General features: G+C 48.5%; 1 protein-coding gene across 5 annotated transcripts in view; it reads left to right on the top strand.

Moving 5' to 3' along the window:
- dcaf6 (ddb1 and cul4 associated factor 6) overlaps window positions 1-20696 on the top strand; it is a 281662-nt gene that overhangs the window by 228364 nt on the left and 32602 nt on the right. For all 5 annotated transcript variants that reach the window (XM_072513816.1, XM_072513817.1, XM_072513818.1 and 2 more), the window contains 2 exons: window positions 15169-15307; window positions 15403-15559. In XM_072513816.1, the coding sequence (XP_072369917.1) occupies window positions 15169-15307; window positions 15403-15559 (296 nt within the window). The remainder of the gene's footprint in view (window positions 1-15168; window positions 15308-15402; window positions 15560-20696) is intronic.

The raw sequence follows: 20696 nt of genomic DNA on the forward strand, positions 1-20696 counted from the left end.
ATTGTTCAATATATGCCCCCACTCTCCCGATGATGCCCTCAGTGATCCTCGACATGCTTATGCCCAGCTAGCTCTACCACTACATCCAGTTGTGTCCCCAGGATGCACATCAGAGGGGAAAACAGCCAGCTGCCTACCTCGCCCCAGGCAGCACTGGCTGCCTTGTGGCTCAGCCTCGGGGGAACAAGGCATCCCTCCTGGCCTCCCACCACGTCCAAGAGCCTCCACAGGTCAGCATCCCCGAATTTCTTGATAAATTTAGAGTACCCAGTTGATTTTTTCCAATTAAGGGGCAATTTAGCGTGGCCAATCCACCTAGCCTGCACATCTTTGGGCGAAACCCACGCAAACACGGGGAGAATGTGCAAACTCCACACAGACAGTGACCCAGAGCTGGGATTGAACCTGGGACCTTGGTGCCGTGAGGCAACAGGGCTAACCCACTGCGCCACCGTGCTGCTCCAGCATCCCCGAATCTTGAGGCTGGTGTCATGTACGCCATTGTTGCCAGCTGGCTGGGGTTGGCTGAGCAAGTGCAGCCTAAGTGCTACTTGATGTTAGCGGGGGCTGGTGAGCGCGGTCCCAGTGAATCAGCTGGCGAGCCAGCGTTGGGCCTCGTTAAGTGGACCAATTAACGTTGAATAGTGTTGCCGGCTCGCCGGGAAACCCGCGGCAATTCACGCTCGCTACAGGATTTGGAAATTCTTTTCAGAGAATTGCACCCTTTATCTACTCTACTCCTTTTTATATACTTTTAGAAGCTCTTCGTGTTCGTGTTCTTATATTTTTTGCTAGCTAAATTTAATATTCTAATTTTCCCCCCCCACTTTTGTTTGTCATCATCTTCTGCTTTTTAAAAACTTCCCAATCTTCTGCCCTACCACTAATCTTTGCCATTTAGAGTCTTTCTTTCTCAAAGGAATATTGCTTTGTTGAGAGTTATGCAGCGGATTCTCCATTTCTGAGACTAAATATTGACTCCAACGCAGAATTCGTGGACTTGGACCGACTCCGCTACTGTTAGGGGGCTAGCACCACGTGGAACACAATCGAGCCTAATGCGAAACGGTGCCAGATTAGCTGGTTTCGCGATTGACACTCAGGAGGCTGACGAGCTGCAGCTGCATAAACACACTTCACTCCCACACACACCATCCCAGCTAACACGATGACAGCAAGGAGAGCAGCTCCACACATTACGACGCCGAACTGGAGACCCTCCTGGTCCCAGCGAGAGGCGGATGACCCTGTACCCCGGGACGGGAAGGAGTCTGCCAGCTGCCACCGTTCATTGTGCCTCGGCGCAGGTGGAAAATGCAGTCTGTGCCACCAACAGTACCGTCTGGACCGGCCAGCAGTGCCGGAAGAAACTACTACCTCATCAGGCGGCCAGGGTGTGTAGGCAGCAATGTGCTCCTGGCACTAACCCATGTCCCACAGACCCGTAACCCTACCCCCTCTCCCAAACCTGGAGGGCGGCCAGACTCCCACCCTGCCCCACATGCCGGTACCCATACTGACCGTCATGGCCGGGTGCCCAGGTCACTGAGGCCACCAGCTATCCACCCCCTGAGCTCCATGAGTCGGACTGTCCAACATTATTGTTTTCTGTTTCTTCTCTCCCCACCCCCACCTTCGGGAGAAGGTTGTGCTCAACCGCTGGGAGCAGGAGAAGACAGGAGGGGAACCACTGGACCTGCGTCCCCTCACTGTGGCCGAGCAGAGGATCCTGGATGTGGTCGGTGGCCTGCAGATCGCCGAGGTGGAGCTCGGGCAAGGAAGTGAGACCCCGCTTAGTTGCGGGTCCCCACCCTGCCCCCAGTCAGTGCCACAGCAGTACCCCCCCCCATGTGCTGGGCGCCAATGCTGAAAGCAGCTCGGACACCAGCCCTCCGCCGGAGACTTGGGAGACCCCGGAGCTCGGGCCGGAGGATGACAGTGATTTTCCGTCACTGCTGTCTCCAACACCCTCCATCATCAAAGAGACACTCACCTTGATTGGGCATGTAATTGAAGAGGCTACTCATACACTATCTGGTGCGCATTACACAACTGACTCGGTACAGCAGTTGGAGGTAGGAGCACCCAAGGGGATGGACGGTAAGAGGGCACGCCGATCCCAGGAACTAGCTGCCGTCCAGATGGGTCTCGAGTTCCTGGAACAAACAGTCCCATCAATCATGGAGATGCAGTCGCAGAGCCAGGGACTACATGAGGGGTTGTTGGTGACCATCCATCACCTGCAGGCGCAATTGGAGGAGTTCAACCGTGTGCAGGTGGTGTCGACTATGCCAGCACTGCATGGGTCGCATCCATGGTGGAGGCATTGGGGGTGACGGTTTTGACTATGGATCGGCATGTTCAAGGCCTGGAGCATTCTGTGCAGGCACTGGCCGAGGCCCAGGACATGGTTGCCACCTCACAGGTGACCGTGGCCCAAAGCCACCTGGAAATCGCAGCGGCGCTCCTGATCATGCCCAGTCCCACCAGGCCATGGCTGAAAACATTGGTGATATTTCCCAGGCACTGGGTGACATGGTGCAGACACAGAGGGAGGTGGCCCAGTCCCAGATGGAGATGGTGCAGTTACTGGCTGATGTGACATAAACCCAGAAGGTGGTGGCACAGTTACAGCGTGATGGTCCACTCCCTGTACTCCATGGCCACGAGTGTGAAGACCCTTGTCGAGACCCGAGGGGGCCTCCAGGACTGTTACTGCCAAGTGGCGGGAGAGCCTCAGGTGATATCCCCTCTCGTATCCCTGCGCCATGGAGTAGCCAGGGGCCATCGGGCACCCCAAGGGAGGAGGAGGTGATGGGACCTGTGCTGGTGACTCCCCACAGGGGAGCTGCCGGAACACTGCACACCTCGGACACCTCCCCCCCCCCCCCCCCCCCCCCCCCCGGCTCCTCCCAATCCCTGGCGCATCTGCTGGACAGCGGGCTGAGCGAGGTGGCACCACGCTACCCGAGCAGCTGCCAAGCCCATCCGGGTCTGGTGGCCCAGAGGACGCCGGCAAACGGCGACCCAGACCTCAGGGCAGGAATCACAGCAGGCTGCTTCTGCTGTACCGTCCGGGAGATATAGCGTGATGGCCCGTAAGACCAGGAAGTTAGACACTAGTTAAGTTGTCACAGGTGCAAGACACAGTTTAGTCATAGCGGCTAGGGCACAAATCTGTATATATTTGTTCACATTAAACACCTGTTGCCACAGTTACAACCTGCCTCGGTGCTCTGTCAGATGGGTGTGGTGGAGATGGGGAGTGCGAATGGGCGGACCCTGTAGGTAGACTGGGCTCCACAACCCCACCGACCGTCCCCACCACCACCACCGCTGGGATTCGATGGGACCGTGTGATGGAATGGTCAGCTTACGTGCAGAGATCATCCAGGTGGATGGTGGAAAGTGCTACCGTGGGCAGAATCATAGAATTTACAGTGCAGACGGAGGCCATTTGGCCCATCGCGTCTGCACCGGCCCTTGGAAAGAGCATCCTACCCAAGCCCACACTATCCCCGTAACCCAGTAACCCCACCTCACCTTTTTGGCACTAAGGGCAATTTATCATGGCCAATCCACCTAACCACATCTTTGGACTGTGGCAGGAAACTGGAGCATCCGGAAGAAACCCACGCAGACACTGGGAGAACGTGCAGACTCCGCACAGACAGTGACCCAAGCCGGGAATCGAACCTGGGACCCTGGAGCAGTGAAAGAACATAGAACATTACAGCACAGTACAGGCCCTTCGGCCCTCGGTGTTGTGCCGACCTATGAAACCACTCTAAAGCCCATCTGCACTATTCCCTTATCGTCCATATGTCTATCCAATGACCATTTGAATGCCCTTAGTGTTGGCGAGTCCACTACTGTTGCAGGCAGGGCATTCTACGCCCTTACTACTCTCTGAGTAAAGAACCTACCTCTGACATCTGTCTTATATCTATCTCACCTCAATTTAAAGCTATGTCCCCTCGTGCTAGACATCACCATCCGAGGAAAAAGGCTCTCACTGTCCACCCTATCTAATCCTCTGATCATGTATGCCTCAATTAAGTCACCTCTTAACCTTCTCTCTAACGAAAACAGCCTCAAGTCCCTCAGCCTTCCCTCATAAGATCTTTCCTCGATACCAGACAACATTCTGGCAAATCTCCTCTGCACCCTTTCCAATGTTTCCACATCTTTCCTATAATGCGGCGACCAGAATTGCACGCAATTCTCCAAATGCGGCCGCACCAGAGTTTTGTACAGCTGCAACATGACCTCATGGCTCCGAAACTCAATCCCTCTACCAATAAAAGCTAACACACCGTACGCCTTCTTAACAACCCTCTCAACCTGGGTGGCAACTTTCAAGGATCTATGTACATGGACACAGAGATCTCTTTGCTCATCCACACTACCAAGAATCTTACCATTAGCCCAGTACTCTGTCTTCCTGTTATTCCTTCCAAAATGAATCACCTCACAATTTTTTGCATTAAACTCCATTTGCCACCTTAAGCCCAGCTCTGCAGCTTATCTATGTCCCTCTGTAACTTGTAACATCCTTCCGCACTGTCCACAACTCCACCGACTTTAGTATCATCTGCAAATTTACTCACCCATCCTTCTACGCCCTCCTCCAGGTCATTTATAAAAATGACAAACAGCAGTGGCCCCAAAACAGGTCCTTGTGGTACACCACTAGTAACTGGACTCCAGTCTGAACATTTCCCATCAACCACCACCCTTTGTCTTCTTCCAGCTAGCCAATTTCTGATCCAAACTGCTAAATAACCCTGAATCCCATGCCTCCATATTTTCTGCAGTAGCCTACCATAGGGAACCCTATCAAACGCTTTACTGAAATCCATATACACCACATCAACTGCTTTACCCTCATCCACCTTTTTGGTCACCTTCTCAAAGAACTCAAGAAGGTTTGTGAGGCACGACCTACCCTTCACAAAGCCGTGTTGATTGTTTCTAATCAAATTATTCCTTTCCAGATGATTATACATCCTATCTCTTATAAACCTTTCGAAGACTTTGCCCACAACAGAAGTAAGGCTCACTGGTCTATAGTTACTGGGGCTGTCTCTACTCCCCTTCTTGAACAAGGGGACAACATTTGCTATCCTCTAGTCTTCTGGCACTATTTCTGTAGACAAAGATGACTTAAAGATCAAAGCCAAAGGCTCAGCAATCTCCTCCCTAGCTTCCCAGAGAATCCTAGGATAAATCCCATCCGGCCCTGGGGACTTATCTGTTTTCGCACTTTCCAGAATTGCTAACACCTCCTCCTTATGAACCTCAAGCCCATCTAACCTAGTAGCCTGAATCTCAGTATTCTCCTCGACAACATTGTCTTTTTCCTGTGTGAATACTGACGAAAAATATTCATTTAGCACCTCTCCTATCTCCTCGGACTCCACGCACAACTTCCCACTACTGTCCTTGTCTGGCCCTACTCTTAGCCTAGTCATTCTTTTATTCCTGACATATCTATAGAAAGCTTTAGGGTTATCTTTGATCCTACCTGCCAAAGACTTCTCATGTCCCCTCCTGGCTCCTCTTAGCTCTCTCTTTAGGTCCTTCGTAGCTAACTTGTAACTCTCGTGCGCCCTAACTGAACCTTCATGTCTCATCTTTACATAAGCCTCCTTCTTCCTCTTGACAAGTCTTTAGTAAACCACGGTTCCCTCGCTCGACCACTTCCTCCCTGCCTGACCGGTATATACTTATCAAGGACACACAGTAGTTGTTCCTTGAACAAGCTCCACATTTCCATTGTGCCCAGCCCCTTCAGTTTTCCTCTCCATCCGATGCATCCTAAGTCTTGCCTTATCGCATCATAATTGCCTTTCCCCCAGATATAACTCTTGCCCTGCCATCCCTATCCTATCCCTTTCCATCACTAAAGTAAACTTAATCGAATTGTGGTCACTATCACCAAAGTGCTCACCTACCTCCAAATCTAACACTTGTCCTGGTTCATTACCCAGTACCAAATCCAATATGGCCTCTCCTCTCGTTGGTCTATCTACATAATGTGTCAGGAAACCCTCCTGCACACATTGGACAAAAACGGACCCATCTAAAGTACTCGATCTATAGCGTTTCCAGTCAATATTTGGAAAGTTGAAGTCCCCCATAACAACTACCCTGTTGCTTTCGCTCCTATCCAGAATCATCTTTGCAATCCTTTCCTCTACATCTCTGGAACTTTTCAGAGGCCTATAGAAAACCCTAACAGGGTGACACCTCCTTTCCTGTTTCTAACCTCAGCCCATACTACCTCAGTAGATGAGTCCTCATCAAACGTCCTTTCTGCCACCGTAATACTGTCCTTGACTAACAATGCCACCCCTCCCCATCTTTACCACCTTCCCTGCGCTTACCGAAATATCTAAACCCCGGCACCTGCAACAACCATTCCTGTCCCTGCTCTATCCATATCTCCGAAACGGGCACAACATCGAAGTCCCAGGTACCAACCCATGCCGCAAGTTGACCCACCTTATTCCGGATGCTCCTGGCATTGAAGAAGACACACTTTAAACCACCTTCCTGCCTGCCGCTACACTCCTGCAACTTTGAAACCTTACTCATGACCTCACTACTCTCAACCTCCTATATACTGGAGCTACAATTCAGGTTCCCAATCCCCTGCTGAACTAGTTTAAACCCTCCCGAAGAGCATTAGTAAATTTCCCCCCAGGATATTGGTACCCCTCTGGTCCAGGTGCAGACCATCCCGTTTGTAGAGGTCCCACCGACCCCAGAATGAGCCCCAATTATCCAGAAAACTGAAACCCTCCCTCCTGCACCGTCCCTGTAGCCACGTGTTCAACTCCTCTCTCTCCCTATTCCTCGTCTCGCTAGCACGTGGCACGGGTAACAACCCAGAGATAATAACTTTGTTTGTCTAAGTTTCCACCCTAGCTCCTGAATTCCTGCCTTACATCCCTATCCCTTTTCCTACCTATGTCGTTAGTACCTATGTGGACCACGACTTGGGGCTGCTCTCCCTCCCCCTTAAGGATCCCCAAAACACGATCCGCCACATCACGGACCTGGCACCTGGGAGGCAACGCACCAACAGTGAGTCTCTCTCGTTCCCACAGAATCTCCTATCTATCCCCCTAACTATGGAGTCTCCAATGACTAATGCTCTACTCCTCTCCCCCTTCCCTTCTGAGCAACTGGGACAGACTCTGTGCCAGAGACCTGTACCCCATGGCTCACCCCTGGCAAGTCCCCCCCCCCCCCCCTTCCCAACAGTATCCAAAGCGGTATACTTGTTACTAAGGGGAACGACCACAGGGGATCCCTGTACTGACTGCTTCCTCCCAGCCCCTCACCGTCACCCATCTATCTTTATTCTTCAGAGTAACTACATCCCTGAAGCTTCTATCTATAACCACCACTGCCTCCCGAATGATCCGAAGTTCATCCAGCTCCAAAACTGTGCTAACCACTGTGCTAACATGCTGCCCCAAAGTCAGAAGTGCTGGCTACCTGGGTCCTATGTCCACCCATCCTCCTCCTCCTCCAGCACTTCACCCCTCTGCTGCGCGATGTTGTGGAGGACGCAGCAGGCAGCCATGATGCAGCAACTCTCTCAGCCTCATATTGGAGGGCCCCTCCAGAAGGGTCCAGGTACCTGAACCGCATCTTCAGGAAGCCGACGCACCACTCGATCACACCCCTGGTCGCTCCATGGGCTTCGTTGTAGCGGGTCTCGGCGTCAGTCTGTGGCCTTTGGATAGGCGTCATCAACCACAACCGCAGTGGATAACCTTGTCGCCCAAGAGCCAACTCCCCCAGCTGGGGCGGGAGGGGGTAGCGGGGCGGCATCTCGAACATGTCAGGAATCGTCGAGTGTGCCAGGATGAAGGCATCTTGCATGCTACCCGAGTATCGGGTGCAGACGTGTTTGATACGCAGCTGATGGTCACAGATCAGCTGCACGTTCATCGAATGGAACCCCTTTTGGTCTGTGTAGAGCGGCCTCTCATCTGCAAGTACTTGTAGGGTCCCTCTGCTGCACGCTCCACTGCTGCATGTTCTGCTGCTGCAGCTTCCTCCTCCTCGAGCAGTGCCCACTCATACACCCGTAGGCCATCCCCCAGGGCTGTGGCGACTAGCAGGTAGGCCACCATTGCTGGTTGAATTTCAATATCCATTCGCTGATGGGAGTGAAAGGCCGACATGTTAGCTGGGTGTGTACCTCTGTGCCCAACTAGGTCCAAGGGCTCATGGTGGCCCCAGTTGGCACCACGTGCCTCCCTTCCCCCTGCACCCCTGACCCTGTCGGTGGCCGACACTGTGGGGGCCTCTGGCCCTGGTGCCGATCCGTGACTGTCGGCTGGAACTGCCCTCACCAGTTGCATGCACCGTAGCCCCCCTGGGGCTACTGTTGGTGTTGCCCTGGGTGTACCGCTGGTGGGTGGTGGCGGATTGGGGTTGGGGAGGCGCCCATATGGCTGGTGTCACTGAGCAGAACCAGGGGCCGAGGTGGGTGGCGCAGCAAAATGGGCACGGTAATTGCGGTCCATGCCTGGGTACTGCCCCAGTCCCGCGGGGGGTCACGCAGGCCACTCGACCTGTGCCCCACCCCGACCTCAGCCAGCCCATCAAGTGCTCAGACCGCTCCTCTGTGTCCTACCTCCTCTCTCCTTCATCAGCCACCATGCCAGTTTCACAATTTTTTTGATAGCTCAAGTGAACCGCGTTGTCGGGAACCCGGCCTATCGGAGGAGGAGAATCACACAGGCTCCGGAGAATACTGGGCTGGGCCTGCTAATTATATGAAAACAGTGTTTACTGTACGTAGGACAGGATAGAGCAGCTTTGGGAGATACAGAGATATTCTGAGAGATAAGAAAATACTGCCATTAGGGAGGAGGATGTCTGATTGGTGTGTGCTCCTGACCATGATATATGGGGTGGAACCATGGAAAACTACAAAATATATAGAACAAAAGCTGTGCATAGTTCAGAGAACAATGGAAAGACCGATTTATACATATCCATTTGGGATAAAATTAGGTGCAACAAAATATGCCAGAAAACGAGTTCAGGACATAATTCACAAGATGAAAGAAGTCAAATGATGATGGGCTGGCCATGTTGCTCCACAAAATTCTAACAGGTATATAAAAAGGTTAATGAAGTGGCAGCCAATAACAAGAAAGAGAAGGGAAACTGAGAAGTTGAACAGTAGGGAATACAGACGAATAGATAAGGCGTGAGGAGGGCTACATCCTCCACTGGATGAACGCAGTCTAAATGATGATACTGGTCACTCATTCCTGGAGGATCCTTGACTATGAGATCATTAATTAATCCTGTCTCATTACACATTACACGGTAGAACAGTGGTTAGCACTGTTGCTTCACAGCGCCAGGAACCCAGGTTCGATTCCCTGCTTGGGTCACTGTGCGGAGCCTGCATGTTCTCCCTGTGTCTGCGTGGGTTTCCTCCGTGTGCTCCGCTTTCGTCCCACAAGTCCTGAAAGACATGCTTATGAGGTGAATTGATCATTCTGAATTCTCCCTCAGTGTGCCCGAACAGCTGCCGTAGTGTGGGGACTAGGGGATTCTCACAGTAACTTCATTGCAGTGATAATGTAAGCTTACTTGTGACACTAATAAATATTATTGTTATTAAATTATTATTACTAGGTCCAAAATAGCCTGTTTCCTGGTTCGATCCACAACATATTGTTCTAAGAAACTGTCCTGAATACACGCGTCCCAAGGCTACCTTTACCAATTTGATTTTTTTCAATCTGTATGAATATTAAAATTGTCCAGTACCTTATTGCAGTATCTTTCTTCGAAGGCCTCGTTATTTTTTTGTTGATATGACCTATAGTGTAGCTACTGTTAGGGGGAGGGTGCTATATAGATCGCCGCTGGTGACCTTAACCACCACTCCAACTGATTCTACATCTTGATCTTCTGAACCAAGATCATTTCGCAGTACAGCAAAACCCCTTTATTAACAGAGCTGGAACATCTCCTTTAATTTTCTTTGTATCTCTTTGAGATGTCAAATGTCTGAATATTCCATTGCCACCCACTGTCACCTTGCAACCGCATCTTTGTGATGACTTTCATATCATCGGCATTTATTTCTATTTAAACCATCAATTTGTCGAGTTTGTTATGAATGCTGTGTGCACACAGATAAAGAGCCTGGAGTTCTGTCTTTTTATTGTTTTTCCCTATTCTATTTGCTGGCCCACTCTAATGTTTGTACACTGTCTCCCTTCCTGTCACACTCTAGTTATTCTTGCCTATATCTCTATCTCTACCCTGCACCATTACCTTGCCCTTTCTAGCTTCCTCACTTTCCCCTTAACTGAATTTCCACCGCCTCCCCAATCATAGAAAGCACCCTATATGGCTGCATCACAGCCTGGTACGGCAACTGCTCGGCCCAGGACCGCAAGAAACTCCAGAGAGTCGTGAACACAGCCCAGTCCATCACACAAACCAGTCTCCCATCCATTGACTCCATCTACACCTCCCGCTCCCTGGGAAAAGCGGGCAGCATAATCAGCAGACACGGGAGGATGTACAAACTCCACATGAACTGTGACCCAGGGCTGGGAACATAAGAACTAGGAGCAGGAGTAGGCCATCTGGCCTCTCGAGTCTGCTCCGCCATTCAATGAGATCATGGCTGATCTTTTGTGGACTCAGCTCCACTTTTTGGCCTGAACACCATAACCCTTAATCCCTTTATTCTTCAAAAAACTATCTATTGTTATCTTAAAAACATTTAATGAAGGAGCCTCAACTGCTTCACTGGGCAAGGAATTCCATAGATTCACAACCCTTTGGGTGAAGATGTTCCTCCTAAACTCAGTCTTAAATCCACTTCCCCTTATTTTGAGGCTAAGCTCCCTAGTTCTGCTTTGACCCGCCAGTGGAACCAACCTGCCCGCATCTATCCTATCTATTCCCTTCATAATTTTATATGTTTCTATAAGATCCCCCCTCATCCTTCTAAATTCCAACGAGTACAGTCCCAGTCTACTCAACCTCTCCTCGTAATCCAACCCCTTCGGCTCTGGGATTAACCTAGTGAAACTCCTCTGCAGACCCTCCAGCTCCAGTATGTCCTATCGCAGGTAAGGAGACCAAAACTGAACACAATACTCCAGGTGTTGCCTCACTAACACCCTATACAATTGCAGCATAACCTTCATAGCCTTAAACTCCATCCCTCTAGCAATGAAGGACAAAATTCCATTCGCCTTCTTAATCACCTGTTGCACCTGTAAACCAACTTTTTGCGACTCATGCACTAGCACACCCAGGTCTCGCTGCACAGCAGCATGTTTTAATATTTTATCATTTAAATAATAATCCCTTTTGCTGTTATTTCTACCAAAATGGATAACCTCACATTTTTCAACATTGTGTTCCATCTGCCAGACCCTAGCCCATTCACTTAACCTATCCAAATCCCTCTGCAGACTTCCGGTATCCTCTGCACTTTTTGCTTTACCACTCATCTTGGTGTCGTCTGTAAACTTGGACACATTGCCCTTGGTCCCCAACTCCAAATCATCTATGTAAATTGTGAACAATTGTGGGCCCAACACACACCACTAGCTACTGATTGCCAACCAGGGAAACACCCATTAATCCCCACTCTTTGCTTTCTATTAATTAACCAATCCTCTATCCATGCTACTACATTACCCTTAATGCCATGCATCTTTATCTTATGCAGCAACCTTTTGTGTGGCACCTTGTCAAAGGCTTTCTGGAAATCCAGATATACCACATCCATTGGCTCCCCGTTATCTACCGCACTGGTAATGTCCTCAAAAAAGTACACTAAATTAGTTAGGCACGACCTGCCCTTTATAAACCCAAGCTGCGTTTGCCCAATGGGACAATTTCCATCCAAATGCCTCGCTATTTCTTCCTTGATGATAGATTGCATCATCTTTCCTACTACCGAAGTTAAGCTAACTGGCCTATAATTACCCACTTTCTGCCTACCTCCTTTTTTAAACAGTGGTGTCATGTTTGCTAATTTCCAATCCGCCGGGACCACCCCAGAGTCTAATGAATTTTGGTAAATTATCACTAGTGCATTTTCAATTTCCCTAGCCATCTCTTTTAGCACTCTGGGATGCATTCCATCAGGGCCAGAAGACTTGTCTACCTTTAGCACTGTGAGGCAGCAGTGCTAACCACTGCGCCACCATGCTGCCCAAAATTAATGTTTTTTTAATGCTGTTTTCACTCATGCAGAAAAATGTCCTAGCTCCCATTTGATATGGTTGCCTCAAAGATTGTACCATGTTCAAATCCCTGAAACTTTTTTTAAAATAAGCAACCAATAGAACAATTTAAGATCAAGGCAAAGGGTATCTGCTGCCTGAAAGGTAAGCAGTTCTAGAAATAAATTGCTAAACACATTGGATAAATTTTGAGGTTATTTGTTAAATTTATGTGGTGAAAAAGCGCACATAAGGGGCGTCATTCTCCGACCCCCCGCCGGGTTGGAGAATCACCAGGGGCTGCCATGAATCCCACCCCCGCCGGTTGCCGAAGTCTCCAGTACCGGATATTCGGTGGGGGCGGGAATCGGGCCGCGCCGGTTGGCGGGCCCCCCGCTGGATTCTCCGGCCCGGATGGGCCGAAGTCCCGCCGATAAATTGCCTGTCCCGCCGGCGTGGATTAAACCACCTTTTGAACGGCGGGACAAGGCGGCGTGGGCGGGCTCCGGGGTCCTGGGGGGGGAGCGCGGGTCGATCTGGCCCCAGGGGGTGCCCCTACGGTGGCCTGGCCCGCGATCGGGGCCCACCGATCCGCGGGCGGGCCTGTGCTGTGGGGGCACTCTTTCCCTTCCGCCTCCGCCACGGTCTCCACCATGTCGGAGGCGGAAGAGACTCCGTCCACTGCGCATGTGTGGGAAACTGTCAGCTGACGCTCCCGCGCATGCGCCGCCCAGGGATGTCATTTACGCGCCAGCTGGCGGGGCAACAAAGGCCGTTTCCGCCAGCTGGCGGGGCGGAAATTCCTCCGGCGTTGGCCTAGCCCCTCAATGTTGGGGCTCGGCCCCCAAAGATACAGAGCATTCTGCACCTTTGGGGCGGCGCGATGCCTGTCTGATTGGCGCCGTTTTGGGCGCCAGTCGGCGGACATCGCGCCGTTTCGGGAGAATTTCGCCCAGTGTCTCAGTTGATTAACTTTTGCAATGTCATGCATTCTACTTTTTTAAATAACCATGACATTTGAAAATTAACTTTTTCACCAATTCCTTCAAATTTTAAATGCAATCAAAGTTGTATTAAATGACTTGCTTTTGGTACTGAAAAAGAAGTATGTATTGTATATATCTGTGGTACCTTAAAACATTTATTGCCGATCCCTAATTAACCTTGAATGGAGTGGCTTGCAAGGCCATTTCAATGGGCATTTAAGGGTCAACCGCATTGCTCTGGGTCTGGAGTCACGTGTAGGCCAGACCAGGTAAGTTCAGTAGATTTCATTCCCTGGGCTGAGTGGCTTACTTCTGGTCTTGTGGTTTCATAATATAATGTAATAATCGTTTATTGTCACAAGTAGGCTTCAATGAAGTTACTGTGAAAAGCCCCCAGTTGCCACATTCCGGCGCCTGTTCGGGGAGGCCAGTACGGGAATTGAACCCGCACTGCTGGCATTGTTCTGCATTGTAAGCCAGCTATTTAGACCATTGTGCTAAACCAGCCCCTGTTTTCATCATTAGACTTTTTAATTTGATTTGAACCCTCGTCCCCAAAGCATCACCTGGATCTCTGGAATTATCACAAGTCCAGTGTTAATACCGCTACGTCATCACTGTATCCAAAACAAATCTGGCCTTAACAACACAAATTTAAAGTCACCCGTCAATATATAAGAAATAATCATGACGAAATGCAGAAATCACATTGGCTAAATTGTGATTCCAGTCATCATAGAGCTGAAATTGCTTGTGCCTTTAGTTTCACTTTGGCAAATGCCAGTCTTTGTTAAGTGGTAGCATTCTTACTTCTGGGTCAAAAGGTTTTGGGTTCAAGCGCAACTCCAGAGATTTGAGCGCATAACTTAGGTTGATACTTCAATGCAGCACTTGGGAAATGCAGTACTCGGGGAGTGCAGTGCTGTCTGAGGTGCCATCTTTCAGGTGGGATATTAAATAGGTCAGTGTAAAACTTACCTTGGTACTGTTCGAGGAAGTCCTCCTGGTATCTTGGACAATATTTATTACTGAACCAACACCACTAAAATAGATCATTAGTCTTTATCTTATGGTTGTTTGTGGAGCATTAGTTCTGAGTAACGTGACTTGCAGTGTTTCCCTGTTCAAAGTTATTTATTTAGCTGGAAGTGGTTTGGGATATTTTGAAGCACTGTATAAATGCCAGTCTGAAGAGGTACTATTTTCAAACGTAGAAATTTTCAGTATTTTTATGTGAAGTAACAGTTAACATACTCATTATAATGAAGAACTAAACTCAGAATGGCTAACAAATCGGCTCCATTTGAAATGTGATGTATATTCTTGTTAATTTTGTTTTCAAATTTAGGAATACTGGCATTGCAGTTATGTTATTTAAAATTACAGATTTCTTTAACTCCTATCTCTTAAAGTAACTTTATTTCAGACGAGATATTGAGTGAACTTATTTTAAAGGTAGAACTAAACATTACCCGCTATGGAACTCATTCCGAAAACCTGGAGCTCCCAAGTTTGTGGCTTGACATTATACCATTGAGTAGATGGCATCCTAATCTACTAAGCAGTTCTTTAAGTTTGAGCAGCGCTGCAGTGTAAATGTAGCAGAATGTGGACCTTGTACCCCTCATGTACAGAGAAGGTTTGCCCATACTGATCTAATGTTCGCGAGCAAAGACTACATTGCTACAAAGGATAAAGAGAACTCCATGGAGATCTCCTTAGTGTCCCTTTTCCTGTCTATTTCCATTACGAAAGGCAAAGCTTAAATACAAGTTGTTGCTGCAGTGCTTAATTATTTTTGAAATTGACGGACCTTTGTAACAGCTCAGACAGACCAAGAAAGGTCATTTTCTTTGAGATTCTTTTTTAAAGAAACAACTAATTAACATTTTTCTCCTTTATTTTAATCTTTGTACTGAATTACAACACGTGACATTTAGACGTACTGCAGCTGCCCGTATTCAGGAGTTATTCAGAAGGAGAAAAGAAAAGAAGGAAATGGAGGAGCTAGAGACTCAAAACATAAGAAAACCTACATTTAAAATGGTATACAAAGGCCACCGTAACTCGAGAACAATGGTAAACAAATCTTGTAAAACTGTATTTCTAAAAAATATAAAAAGGCATTTTTGCTGTTGGAATACACAATGATAATTGACTGTCTTTGGGTTCAGATCAAAGAAGCCAACTTCTGGGGTAGTTATTATGTAATTAGTGGCTCAGACTGTGGCCACATATTCATCTGGGATCGGCAGACAGCTGAGTTATTGATGCTATTGGAAGCTGACAACCATGTGGTGAACTGTCTACAGCCTCATCCTTTTGATCCAAGTAAGTAGTCATCTCGTCTGCAAAAAGAAGGAATATTTTTCCCTGCATTTTGGAGTACTAATAATGAAATGTGACAATTCTGCTGAAGTACTAAGAGAGGAAATATGAGGAGACCATTGTTAGAAGGCAAATGCACTACATGGTGTAGCACTAAATAAACTAGAATGACCAGACCCATTCTCTGGTTTCCACTCAGCCAGTTTCAACTGGGGCAACATCATTATCAGCACAATGTTCAAATTCAGCATTTGGAATCATTGCAAAGTAGTTTCCACTGACTGTGTAGTATAAATTGGCTGATGAGGGAGGGGGATGGTGGAATTCAACCCTGGCCTGATTTTGAAGAGATGGGGTAAGACTCCCTTCTCCAGGGGTCTTCCTTTGACATCTGGCTCAGGGCCAGATTTAACTAAATTTACTTTATAACTGTAGCATTGGTGATAAGGGAAGTTTTACAGAGAATCTAGTTTGGCCTCCGTGTTTCCAGGTGAGGGAGAGAAAAGAATAGCTAAAGTTCCTGGCTCCTTCATGTGCAAGAAGTGTGTCCAGTTGCAGCTCCTGTTAGACCTCTTGGCGGCTCTGGAGCTGCGGATGGACTCACTTTGGAGCGTCCGCGATGCTGAGGACGTTGTGGATAGCACGTTTAGCGAGTTGGTCACACCGCAGGTGAAAGGTACTGAGGGAAATAGAAAATGGGTGACCAAAAGACAGAGCAAGAGTAGGACGACAGTGCAGGTGTCCCCTGCGGTCATCTCCCTGCAAAACAGATAGACCGCTTTGGATACTGTTGAGGGAGATGGCTCACCAGGGGAAGGCAGCAGCAGCCAGGTTCATGGCACCGTGGCTGGCTCTGCTGCGCAGCTGGGCAAGAAGAAGAATGGCAGGGCTATAGTGATAGGGGACTCAATCGTAAGGGGAATAGACAGGCGGTTCTGCGGACGCAATCGAGACTCCAGGATGGTATGTTGCCTCCCTGGTACAAGGGACAAAGATATCTTGGAGCGGATGCAGGATATTCTGGGGTGGGGGGGGGGGGGGAAACAGCCAGCTGTCGTGGTGCACATAGGCACCAACGATAAAGGTTAAAAACGGCCGAGGTCCTACAAGCTGAATTCAGGGAGTTAGGAGTTAAACTAAAAAGTAGGACCTCAAAGGTAGTAATCTCAGGATTGCTACCAGTGCCATGAGCTAGTCAGAGTAGGAATGTCAGGATAGATAGGATGAATGTGTGGCTCGAGGGATGGTGCAAGAGGGAGGGATTCAAATTCCTGGGGCATTGGAACCGGTACTGGGGGAGGTGGGACCAGTACAAACCGGACGGTCTGCACCTGGGCAGGACTGGAACCTATGTCCTAGGGGGGTGTTTGCTAGAGCTGTTGGGGAGAGTTTAAACTAATGTGGCAGAAGGGTGGGAACCAATGCAGGAAGTTGGAAGGTAGTACAACAGGGACAGAAACAAAAGGCAGTAAGGGGGGAAAGTTTAAGGCAGAGAAGCCATAGTCAAAAATCAAAAAGGGCGACAGTACAAGGTACAGTGACTGAGGGGAGCTCAGTGAATAGGGCCAGGAATACTAAAAGGAATAAAACGGGAAGTAAAAACATTAATGGTCAGCGACGTGGCAGGTTGTTACATGAAGCTATGGGTTCAACAACAAGGAAAATTAGGAGAAAAGTTAAGAGGAAATATAACTTAGGAGAGGTTACTGATCGAGGTGTTAAGATTCAGAACAGAGGTTTAAAAAAAAGCCAACATAAATGTACTTTACCTGAATGCTCGTAGTATTCGGAATAAGGTAATTGAGTTGATGGCGCAAATCATCTTGAATGATTATGATTTTGTGGCCATTACTGAAAAATGGTTAAAGGATGATCACAACTGGGAGTTAAATATCCGAGGGTATCAAACTATTCGGAAGGACAGAGTGGATGGTAAGGGAGGTGGTGTAGCTCTGTTATTTAAGGATTACATCCGGGCAATAGTAAGGGATGACATCGATGCTATGGAGGATAAGGTTGAATCCGTTTGGGTGGAAATCAGGAATAGTAAGGCGAAAAAGTCACTGATAGGAGTAGTCTATAGGCCACCAAATAGTAACATTATGGTGGGGCACGCAATAAACAAAGAAATAACTGATGCATGTAGAAATGGTACAGCAGTTATCATGGGGGATTTTAATCTACATGTCGATTGGTTTAACCAGGTCGGTCAAGGCAGCCTTGAGGCGGAGTTTATAGAATGTATCTGCGATAGTTTCCTAGAACAGTTGTAATGGAACCTAGGAGGGAACAAGCGGTCCTAGATCTGGTCTTGTGTAATGAGACAGGATTGATTCAGGATCTCATCGTTTGGGATCCTCTCAGAAGGAGCGATCACAATATGGTGGAATTTAAAATACAGATGGAGGGTGAGAAGGTAAATTCAAACACTAGTGTTTTGTGCTTAAACAAAGGAGATTACAATGGGATGAGAGAAGAACTAGCTAAGGTAGACTGGGAGCAAAGACTTTATGGTGAAACAGTTGAGGAACAGTGGAGAACCTTCCAAGCGATTTTTCACTGTTCAGCAAAGGTTTATACCAACAAAAAGGAAGGACGGTAGAAAGAGGGAAAATCAACCGTGGATATCTAAGGAAATAAGGGAGAGTATCAAATTGAAGGAAAAAGCATACAAAGTAGCAAAGATTAGTGGGAGACTAGAGGACTGGGAAATCTTTAGGGGGCAACAGAAAGCTACTAAAAAAGCTATAAAGAAGAGTAAGATAGATTACGAGAGCAAACTTGCTCAGAATATAAAAACAGATAATAAAAGTTTCTACAAATATATAAAACAAAAAAGAGTGGCTAAGGTAAATATTGGTCCTTTAGAGGATGAGAAGGGAGATTTAATAATGGGAGATGAGGAAATGGCTGAGGAACTGAACAGGTTTTTTGGGTCGGTCTTCACAGTGGAAGACACAAATAACATGCCAGTGACTGATAGAAATGAGGCTATGACAGGTGAGGACCTTGAGAGGATTGTTATCACTAAGGAGGTAGTGATGGGCAAGCTAATCGGGCTAAAGGTAGACGAGTCTCCTGGCCCTGATGGAATGCATCCCAGATGCGAAAAGAGATGGCTAGAGAAATTGCAAATGCACTAGTGATAATTTACCAAAATTCACTAGACTCTGGGGTGGTCCCGGCCGATTGGAAATTAGCAAATGTGACACCACTGTTTAAAAAAGGAGGTAGGCAGAAAGTGGGTAATTATAGGCCAGTGAGCTTAACTTTGGTAGTAGGGAAGATGCTGGAATCTATCATCAAGGAAGAAATAGCTAGGCATCTGGATGGAAATTGTCCCATTGGGCAGACGCAGCATGGGTTCATAAAGAGCAGGTCGTGCCTCACTAATTTAGTGTAATTTTTTGAGGACATTACCAGTGCGGTAGATAACGGGGAGCCTATGGATGTGGTATATCTGGATTTCCAGAAAGCCTTTGACAAGGTGCCACACAAAAGGTTGCTGCATAAGATAAAGATGCATGGCATTAAGGGTAAAGTAGTAGCATGGATAGAGGATTTGTTAATTAATAGAAAGCAAAGAGTGGGGATTAATGGGTGTTTCTCTGGTTGGCAATCAGTAGCTAGTGGTGTCCCTCAGGGATCAGTATTGGGCCCACAATTGTTCACAATTTACATAGATGATTTGGAGTTGGGGACCAAGGGCAATGTGTCCAAGTTTGCAGACGACACTAAGATGAGTGGCAAAGCAAAAAGTGCAGAGGATACTGGAAGTCTGCAGTGGGATTTGGATAGGCTAAGTGAATGGGCTAGGGTCTGGCAGATGGAATACTATGTTGACAAATGTGAGGTTATCCTTTTGGTAGGAATAACAGCAAAAGGGATTATTATTTAAATGATAAAATATTAAAACATGCTGCTGTGCAGAGAGACCTGGGTGTGCTAGTGCATGAGTTGCAAAAAGTTGGTTTACAGGTGCAACAGGTGATTAAGAAGGCAAATGGAATTTTGTCCTTCATTGCTAGAGGGATGGAGTTTAAGACTAGGGAGGTTATGCTGCAATTGTATAAGGTGTTAGTGAGGCCACACCTGGAGTATTGTGTTCAGTTTTGGTCTCCTTACTTGAGAAAGGATGTACTGGACCTCCGGGTGCGGCTATGCAGAGCTAGGTCGCACATTCGGTGGCTCCTGCTTGGAATGGACTTTTGGGCTCTTTTCAGGGCCCCCAAGGGCACTTTTTCGACGTTTCCCGGTGTGGAAAGGAGTTAATAATCGCTCCCCGTCAGTATACGGCTTTAACTAGGAGCAGGGCGACAAAAAGGTGGTGGTGGACCAGAAGAAGGGAGGGAAGAAGGACAAAATGGCGGCGGGCGGAGACCAGGCAGCGTGGAGGCAGTGGGCGGAGGAGCAACAGGAGGGTATCCAGCGCTGCCTCAGAGAGATTAAAACGGACCTGCTAGAGCTGATGAACGCTTCTATTGATAAGCTGCTGGAGACAAAGACGGCCCAGGGGGTTGCGATCCGAGAAGCTCGACAAAAGATCTCTGACAATGAGGACAAGATCGTAGGCCTGGCGGTAAAGGTGGAGGCGCACGAGGCGCTCCACAAGAATTGGCAGGAGCGGTTCGAGGAAATGGAGATCGGTCGAGGCGGAAGAATCTGCGGATTCTGGGCCTCCCGGAGGGGCTGATGGGGCCGGATGTGGGGGCCTATGTGGTCACCATGTTAAACTCGCTGATGGGAGCGGGGTCCTTCCAGGGGCCCCTGGAGCTGGAAGGGGCCCATAGAGTGTTGGCGAGGAGGCCCAAGGCTAACGAGCCTCCGCGGGCGGTGCTGGTGCGGTTCAATCGGTTCGTCGATCGGGAGTGTGTGCTCAGGTGGGCCAAGAAGGAGAGGAGCAGCAGGTAGGAGAACGCGGAGGTTCGGATATATCAGGACTGGAGTGCGGAGGTGGCGAAGAGGAAGGCCGGGTACAATCGAGCGAAGGCGGTGCTGCACAGGAAGGGGGTGAAGTTTGGCATGTTGCAGCTGGCGCGACTGTGGGTTACCTACAAGGACCGGCACCATTATTTTGAGTCTCCGGAGGAGGCGTGGGCCTTTGTTCAGACGAGAAGCTGGACACAGACTGAGGGTCGGG

Source organism: Scyliorhinus torazame, chromosome 8 (assembly GCF_047496885.1).
Source record: "Scyliorhinus torazame isolate Kashiwa2021f chromosome 8, sScyTor2.1, whole genome shotgun sequence".
NCBI lineage: Eukaryota > Metazoa > Chordata > Chondrichthyes > Carcharhiniformes > Scyliorhinidae > Scyliorhinus > Scyliorhinus torazame.